The sequence below is a fragment of the Otolemur garnettii genome, unplaced genomic scaffold (assembly GCF_000181295.1).
Source record: "Otolemur garnettii isolate 467f Iridium unplaced genomic scaffold, OtoGar3 scaffold00174, whole genome shotgun sequence".
Classification (NCBI taxonomy): domain Eukaryota; kingdom Metazoa; phylum Chordata; class Mammalia; order Primates; family Galagidae; genus Otolemur; species Otolemur garnettii.
In genome coordinates, this window is record NW_003852569.1 from 2,835,468 (window position 1) to 2,844,978 (window position 9,511).

Here is a 9,511-nt window from a genome sequence, read left to right on the forward strand (position 1 = left end):
CGAACCCGCCACCTTAGGTGTATGTGGCTGGCACCTTAGCCGCTTGAGCCACAGGCGCCGAGCCTCTTTTTTTTTTTTTAGAGACAGTTTTATTATGTCGCCCTCGGTAGAGTGCCATTGTATCTCAGCTCTCAGCAACCTAAAACTCTTGGGCTTAAGCAATTCTCTTGCCTCAGCCTCCCAAGTAGCTAGGACTACAGGTACCCACCAAAACGCCCGGCTATATTTTATTCTTTAATTAGTTCATTTACATACATCTCAACCTCATCCTTCTGCCTCCATCTTATGATTATGTGCCTGTAATAAATATGCAGAAATGGAATTCTATGAAAACCTCACTTTGGAAGAACAAAACAGTAAAGGCAAAAGTCATTGAATATACCAGTCAATTCAATTCTCCAGGCCTGGCATGGGGGCTCACACCTGTAATCCTAGCACTCTGGGAGGCCAGGGTGGGTGGACAGCCTGAGCAAAAATGGAGGCCCTGTCTACTAAAAATAGAAAAACTGAGGCAACATGATTGCTTAAGCCCAAGAGTTGGAGGTTGCTATGAACTATGAAGCTACAGCACTTGACAGCTTACAACTCTATCTCAAAAAAAAAAAAAAAAAATTCAACTCTCTATGAGTATAGATTGTCTCCAGTAAATTTTAACATCAGGTTAGCTTCCCTCAGGAACCCAGAGGGTTTTCAGTTGTTTCCCTCCACTCAGTTGTATGTGGAGAATTTCAAACTTGTTTCCACTAGTGTAGAAAGTAATTAGGAAGTGAAATCAGCTAAAGATCATGTATTACAGAAATAAAGACAGCATTTAAAAAATTATTATCATCAAATGATCTACTTATCTATTTCCCTAAAACACAAAGAACTAGCTGAATTGACAGAGTCCTTTCTGTCACCTTCCTCACTTGTTCTAAATTCTGGGTTATATATTAAAGCTAAGATACCTTGGTCCGTAATCGCTGAGCAATCTTCTCAAATTTGCCTTTGTCATGGAATTTAAAAGTTCGTCTCTGGCGTTGGGAAGGGGCAATGGAAACTCGGGGGTCAAAAAACGTATTGGACTCCATATCTTCTGATGGCTTTTCTTTTAGTTGTTGCTTGAATTGTTCCCTTTTCACAGCACGAATATTGGCCTTAAGAGTAGGCATGCGATGCGTCAGCTCAATCTCCTTGCCTGTTGCATCTACAGTGCGACCCTGTTCATCTAGGATCAGTGGTGTAGGTTTAGTTTGATCTTTTAACTCCACTTTCCTGAAAAACAGCCCACAAAGAAATAAATCCTATATAGAATATTAAAGCAAACAAAAAACAAACAGAAAATAAACCAAAGCAAAACCCAACTGAACAACTGTATCAGTGACATTTGGATTAGTAACAAACTAAATGTTTAAATATAGATTATAATCAAATGAAGTAAATTTATGAATTATATCAGTAAGAATTTATAATCCTTTCTTTACCCACCCTCACATTCCTGAATCAGTCATGGACGCTAGACAAATCAGAGGTGCTAAAATAAAGTCTATCATCTTTGCCCAGTTGTATGCAACCTTGAAATCTGGTCTTACTCAATGTGCTTTAAAAGATATGGCCCTCAGTTAGAAAACAGGAGATCAGCTCCGTGCCTGTAGCACATGGTTATGGCGCCAGCCACAGACATGGAGCCTGGTGGGTTTGAACCTGGCCTGTGCCAGCTAAACAACAATGACAACCACAACAAAAAATAGCTGGGCATTGTGATGGGTGCTTGTAGTCCCAGCTACTGGGAGGCTGAGGCAAGAGAATCACTTAAGCCCATGAGTTTGAGGTTGCTGTGAGCTGGGACACTACAGCACTCTACCGAGGGCAACAAAGTAATACTGTCTGAAAAAAAAAAGAGGATCATTAACATTCAAAGATATCTACTGTTTCTCAAACTTCAGAAATGACAAGAGATTCCATGAAATTGATACTCACGGGGGAGCAATACCCATAGCATGGAGATTAGCCAGGCCCACCATGTTGGCATTGCCAATGAGTCCTGGCTTCAGTGCCAGCTGGGCTTGGATTCGAGCTTGTAGTTCAGCTGCTTTCCTTGCTTTCTCAATAGCATCATTCATAAAAGTGGCAGCCTGGGAGGGCTGAATAGTGTTGCCAATTGGAAGTCGCTCTGGCTGGGAGGAGGAAGGAGTCTTTGGCTGTACGATAGAAGAAAAGAAATCAGAAGGATTGAGGCAAGCAGACAGATACACAGACACCATGATAAGACTGTGGTAGATAGCCGTGGAGTGGAACTAGATATAGGCACTGTCTGGTCTCTCATGTGAGTAGATGGCAAGAAATTCTAGCTAAAGATTATTCTTTTTAGAGTAATCTGGGCACAATACCTGAGGTGTAGGGGGGCTAATGAAGCTCAGTTGTTTTTTTCTCTCCTCAATTTGTCGTGTTGCTGCTTCCATCATCTGTTTGATCTGTTCTCCAGGGGAAAAAAATTTAAAAAACATTAATTTCTCCCATATGGGTTCCTAAAACCAAACAGTGCTCAGGTCTAGCGACCTGAATTTTTAGAGATGGAGTCTCGTTGCAATGCCCTAGTTGAACTCAAACTCAGGGATTCATGTGATCCTCTTATTTCAGCCTCCAAGTAGCTGGGACTACTGAGACTACATGCCCAACTGAGACCTAAAATTTTGTGCATGACTCTACTGTGTTCGTCTACCTATACCATAGGCTAGGAAATTTAGTAAAGATAAGCCTACATAGGCTTAGTCTTCTGAACACAGGGTTGGCATGTTAAGTAGTAACACAAACTGGTGACTCAGACTGGAGTTGGAGAAACCCAAGTTTACAGAGAAAAAATGATCTGAATTTTTTTTTTCTTTTTGAGACAGAGTTGCACTATGTCACCCTCAGTGGAGTGCCATAGTGTCATAGTTCATAGCAACTTCAAACTCTTGGGCTCAAGCAATTCTCTTGCCTCAGCCTCCCAAGTAGCTGGGACTACAGGCACCTGCCACGACACCCAGCTATCTTTTGTTTAGCAGCTCTGGGCCCACCAGCCCCGGAGCATGTGGCTGGTACCCTAACCATTCAGCAACAGGTGCCCAGCCCAAGGTTTAAATCTTAACCCTGCCACTTAATGCCAAGTACCTTGGACAAAGTACTTAGATATGCAAACCTTGCAACTGTCTAAAAGGGGGGAAAAATAGTACCTGCCTCACAGGTCTACTGTGAACATTTAATTAATGCATGCAAACCTAATGGAACTTGCACAAATAATTGATTATATTTTTTTATGTTTTAATCATGCCATTAAGGGTGGTGCCTGTGGCTCAAGGAGTAGGGCTCTGGCCCCATATGCCAGAGGTGGTGGGTTCAAACCCAGCCCTGGCCAAAAACTGCAAAAAAAAAAAGTTCTCAATAACTTTGGCTCGGGCCCGTGGCTCAAGTGGCTAAGGCGCCAGCCACATACACCCAAGGTGGCGGGTTCAAATCCAGCCCAGGCCTGCCAAACAACAACGATGGCTGCAACCAAAAATAGCTAGGTGTTGTGGTGGGTGCCTATGGTCCCAGCTACTTGGGAGACTGAGGCAGGAGACTCTCTTGAGCCCAGGAGTGGGAGATTGCTGTGAGCTGTGATGCCACGGCACTCTAACCAGGGGGACAGCTTGAGGTTCCTGTCTCAAAAAAAAACAAAACATGCCATTAGTCCCTGGATTCCTAGTCTAAGTAAGTAACCAGAGATGACAATGCAAAGACCTATTCCCTAGTCTCCATAAACTCTTTCTGTCCTAAAGGAGCTCAATTATTGTAAGCTCAAATAAGCTTACATTATTTGATACTGTTCAATAACTCCTTACACATTTTTCAAAAAAGATTCACTCTTGGCTCAGTGCCCATAGCCCAGTGGTTACAGCACCAGCCACGTACACCAAAGTTGGCGGTTTGAACCTGGCCTGGGCCAGCTAACCAACAATGACAACTGCAATAACAACAAAAAAATAGCCAGGTGTTGTGGCAGGCACCTGTAGTCCCAGCTACTTGGGAGGCTGAGGCAAGAGAATTGGTTGAGCCCAAGAGTTTGAGGTTGCTATAAGCTATAATGCCACAGCACTCTACTGAGGGCAAGGTAGTAAGACTGTCTCAAAAAAAAAAAAGAAAAAAAAAAAGACTCACTCTTGAGGTGTTTTGAGATCAACATATTTCAAAAAATATGTCTTTGAAAAAAAAATTTTAAGGCTCGGCGCCTGTGGCTCAAGCGGCTAAGGTGCCAGCCACATACACCTAAGGTGGCGGGTTCAAATCCCCAGCGCAGGCCCGCCAAACAACAATGATGGCTGCACCTAAAAAACAGCCGGGCGTTGTGGCGGGCGCCTGTGGTCCCAGCTACTTAGGAGGCTGAGGCAGGAGACTTGCTTGAGCCCAGGAGAAGGAGGTTGCTATGAGCTGTGATGCCATGGCACTCCACCCAGGGGGATAGTTTGAGGCTCCGTCTCAAAAAAAAAAGAAAAAAAATTTAAAGTAATTGATATATACGTGATGTATTTATACAGTTCGAAATTTAAAACATTACAAAAGGGTATACATTTGTAAGGTGTTACAAATTCTTCCATCTCTGGTCTGCATAAAAAAACATCAGTTTCTTTTCTTCCAGAAATATACATATATAAATCCATCCATACGTAGATATATATAAAATATACATTAAAAATACATATTTACTGCTAATGCGGTAAAAAATTGTTTTAACAGGCTTGGCGCAGCGGCTCACGCTTATTACACCCCAATACTCTAAGAGGCCGAGGCAGGAGGATCCCTTCAGCTCAGGAGTTCAAGACTGGCATAACCCAATATAGAAAAAATTAGATGTTGTGGCAGGCATATGTAGTCGCAGCTGCCCAGAAGGCCGGCAGATCATTTGACCCACTTGAGATTGCTATGAGCTAGGCTGATGCCACAGCACTCTAACCTGGGCAATGGAGTGAGACATGTCTTAAAAATAAATAAATAAAAGTGTTTAACGGTTCCCACTTCTTTTTTTTATTTTTTTGCAGTTTTTGGCCTAGGCTGGGTTTGAACCTGCCACCTCCAGCATATAGAACCAGCGCCCTACCCTTTTGAGCCACAGGTGCTGCCCAACAGTGCCCACTTCTAAAACACAGTGTAAAAAACCACAAAGTCAATGTGAAATTACTTGTAAGTGAGTTATATGTCCTCTGCATTATATTTGGAAATTTTTCACCATCAAGAGGAGTTCTGATCATTTCATTTAATTTTCTCAATGGCCCAGTAAGGTAGATGATTGGGCAAATAATGTAGGTAACACACCTTGCTTGCCACACCAGTAAGTATTCAGTAAATGCAATTTCAATTCTTAACTGCAATACTTCTGGTTAAACCGAAGAATGCTGATACTTAAAGCAGGAAGTAAAACTTCCCCAAATGCTAAACACTAATTCAAATCTGTATTACAATAAATATGGACCCACACTTCCTTTGCTTTATTAAGTCACAAGTCCCTAGTTACTAACCTGGAGCTTAGTTAGCATGCCCGGGCTCTCTGATGGAGGACCAGGGATCACCTCTGGCTCTTCTTCTACCTCCTCAAAACGGGGTATTCGTCGCTTCTTTACTCCCGAAGATTCTTTGGCAATCTCAGAGTCATCACCAAACACCTCCTAAGGGAACCCAAAATGAAACAATGGTTGTATCCTTCTCCATGGGAAGGAAGGAAGAATTACCCTAGCCCCTACCAGCAATTCATGGCTTTTCCCAGGGGAATATGATACAACCTTGCAAATAGCTACTCGCCAGAAGCAGGGTTTTCTAGACTCTCCACCACGTGGACCAGTGGACCATCTCACCCAACTTCCACATTTTCCTATTCCAGTCAAGCAAATTTCATCCCCATGTTCTTATAAATGCTCCCATCTCCAGGTCTCTGCAGATGCTATCACTCATTCTATAGTGACCTGCTTCAACTTCTCTATAACTCTTACTCCAGATTCTGTCTGAAACTCACCTCTTTCAGGAAATGTTTCTCTTTATAAACTAATCCCACTCTGATTCAACTTCTGTTTCAGACCCTCTTAGCATGTAAGAGATTGGTTCGTATCAGGTTAAGTTACATTGTTGATATTCTGTTTGCTACGTGTTAGGTATTTCAATGTTAGTAGGTCCTCCCAACTAGAGTCTAAGCTCTTTCAGGACAGGGGTTTTCTCTTTGTTCTTCAGTATTCCCCATTAACACTTTGTTCTCATCAAACAATGGGAACTCAAATATGTTGACTAATTTGCAAGGTGAATTTAACAGGACCAAGAGTGGCCAACTGGAAGGGACAATGGGAAAAAGCAAATGTACACACCGGCGGTAGGCTTTGGGTGACATCCCCTCTTCACTAGGAGGGCTCGTGTTTTGCAAGGACATATCCTCGGCCAGGGGCGAGCTCTTCCTGGAACTCCTACAGTTCAAGAAAAAGGACTCTCCCATAATATATTGTGTGGGATGGGGACTTGAATGGACCAAAAATGGGACCCATATCCCATGGCTACCTAAATGCCTCCTTCAAGAAACCATTTTTATTAATCCCACCCAATGTAGTCAGTTCATTCATAGCATGCCTTTAGGACTTACATGTAAGTCTTACAAGCAGACTTACATTCTACACCCTACAGATCTGTGTATACTGTGGGTCAGTCATTCCCCCTTAAGCACAACAAAATTCCATATAAGTCTGAAATTCTATAATCAACCCTAAAATTTACTTTAAACTTCTACTTACATTTTATAATTTTTGACTATATTTTGTTGCCCCTGGCCTCTTTTAAATTGCAAATTCTTTTAAGGCCAGGACTATCTCTCATGCTTGCTATCCATCACCCTACAATGTGGTAAACACAAAGGGCACCATGATGCTCTATTTTTCCTAGTTCCATAATGTGGTGAGGGGACCATGAAGACAATTCTTATCCACTGTGCCTCAGGAAAAGCAATGGGATAGCCAAGGTATCAAAAGCACTTTAGAAAGTTTGGTGGAAGTAAGATAGAGACAGAGGGAAATAAAATAGAGACATAGATTATTTGGTGCTGCTGATATTAGAAGAGGCCAGGACCAATCAGCAATGCCAAAGTGAAAAATAATCGTTAAGGGAGTTATTGCCAACTCCTTTACCTATTCTACTTATGGGACTAGATGTCCACCAGTATGCTATATCACAAATGGTAGGCTGTCAAGAATATCATAAATAGCTGTTCTTTGATATCCTATTAACAAATGCACTGAAGAGAAACCTCTGTGAAGGGGCAACAATGAGGTCTACAGCTCAAGTAGCAGTGGTGTCACATTCTGAAGCAACTTATTACATTACAAATAAATCCAAGTATAAAATCTTAAAGCAATCAGTTTATAGACAGTAATAATGAGGGAAAAAAAGGAAATATAGGGAAATAGAAGAACCAAAACTCCTAACTGTATACAAAAAAAAAGACAAAGCTACCAATTATTTCTTTGGAATATTTCAGCCCATGGACTTTAGTAGTTCATCCTCATGAGATGGTGATAATACAAAGTCACCTCCTCTAGCCTGATGGCTAAGTACCTCTTGAACATTTGGTATTCTAGTAGTGGATATAAAGTATGAGCCAGTTAAGCTCAGCAACTTTTTTACCATTCAAAACACTCTTGAGCTCATTAAATAGTAAACTGTAACTTACCTTTAGTTCTCGTTTTCTGCTCCTATCACTGCTAGACTTGGAATGCCTAGAGCTTCGGCCCTCCTCCACAGCCTCAAATAGTTTGTCCACAAATCGGAGAGTAGAATCGTCAAGAAAAGGTTTCAGATGGTCTGACAGGACAAAAGAGGATTGAAAACATAAGAGGACGTAGTCAACACTAGGCATGTATCAGATGCTAACACTGGAATTTTATTCCTCAGAGCGAGAGAAATGTATTTTAAAGTTCTCTATGTGACTTGCATATTTCTTACATTAAAAAACGCTGCCCTTGGGCAGCGCCTGTAGCTCAAAAGGGTAGGGCGCTGGTCCCATATGCCAGAGGTGGCGGGTTCAAAGCCAGCCCGGCCAAAAACTGCAAAATAAATAAATAAATTAATTAACTTAAATTAAATAAAAAACGCTGCCCTAATTTTTTGGAGTAGGAAGTAGCATAGCCAGAGCAACCTGCTTAGGTTGAATATCAAGTTCGGGATGAATAATCAGCCTAATCTTTCTCAAATAGCAAGTTGTACAGAGCTACTATTAACAAAAACAAAATCTACCTCCCTCAAGCTTTTCCATGTATTTCATAAAGACTTCTGTTAAAATGTCAGTCTAATGTGTATATACTTATCTAACTTTAGTATATTTTCTAAGTAAATCAAACTTAGGTTACTCAGTGTGGTACCCAAATGGAGGGAGCCTGAGATTTAAAATATGCCACAAATAATATAAAAAATAAGCAATAAGGGTGGCGCCTCTGGCTCAGTGGGTAGGGCACCGGCCCCATATACCGAGGGTAGCGGGTTCAAACCCAGCCCTAGCCAAACTGCAACAAAAAAATAGCCAGGCATTGTGGTGGGCGCCTGTAGTCCCAGCTACTCAGGAGGCTGAGGCAAGAGAATCACCTAAGCCCAGGAGGTGGAGGTTGCTGTGAGCTGTGTGACGCTATGGCACTCTACCGAGGGCGACAAAATAAGACTCAGTCTCTAAAAAAAAATAGTAATAATAATAAGGAAAATTAGTTATTTAGGCTATTTCCACTATAATGTAAGAGAAAATTATAACCTGACCTATTCTTAGATGCTTGCAACAGAGATTTGGGGGAAGCTAATAGCGGTGTTTGGGGGTCATCCTATATGTAAGGCAAAAGATTCAAGAAAGTACATACCAGCTGCCTTCTTCTTGTCCATGCCCTTCCCCACACAGTTCAGTGCCGCCGTTACCACTGTGGGCTCTGAGAAACCCAATACTCTCTTCACTGTCTTCTCTATCCATGGTTTCAGCTCATCCAGCTCCCTCTTAGACAGTGCCATTGTTCAGGAGAAGGAAAACAATAGCTCAAGTGGGATTCAATACTGCACCAAAAAGGAAACCAAATCAAGTTAGAGAACAGGAAAAGATTAACATAGCCAGGCAGAATGGCATGTGCCTGTAATCCCAGCTACTTGAGAAGCTGAGGCAGGAGAGTAACTCGGGCCTAGGAGTTTGATACCAGTCTAGGAAACACAGTGAGATCCATCTCAAATAAACCCACCAGGCTCGGCACCCGTAGCAGAGTGGTTACAGTGCCAGCCACATACACGGAGGCTGGCAGATTTGAACCTGGCCCAGGCCAGCTAAATGACACTTGCAACAAAAAACAATGACAATCAGCAACAAAAAATAGCTGGGCATTGTGGCAAGTGTATATAGTCCCAGCTACTTGGGAGACTGAGGCAAGAGAATAGCGTAAGCCCAAGAGTTTGAGGTTGCTGTGAGCTGTGATGCCACAGCACTCTACTGAGGGCAACATAGTAAGACTGTCTTAAAAAA

At 42.1% G+C, this 9,511-nt stretch overlaps 1 protein-coding gene across 1 annotated transcript in view; it reads right to left on the reverse strand.

Annotated features, from left to right (window-relative positions):
- The window catches only part of PRPF3 (pre-mRNA processing factor 3), a 35,524-nt gene that overhangs the window by 21,892 nt on the left and 4,121 nt on the right, over positions 1–9,511 (reverse strand). The window contains exons 2-7 of the mRNA XM_023519409.1: positions 8,868–9,054; positions 7,697–7,827; positions 5,514–5,660; positions 2,370–2,453; positions 1,960–2,180; positions 948–1,254 (exon numbers count right to left, since the gene is read on the reverse strand). Of these exons, the coding sequence (XP_023375177.1) occupies positions 948–1,254; positions 1,960–2,180; positions 2,370–2,453; positions 5,514–5,660; positions 7,697–7,827; positions 8,868–9,012 (1,035 nt within the window). The 5' untranslated portion in view covers positions 9,013–9,054. The remainder of the gene's footprint in view (positions 1–947; positions 1,255–1,959; positions 2,181–2,369; positions 2,454–5,513; positions 5,661–7,696; positions 7,828–8,867; positions 9,055–9,511) is intronic.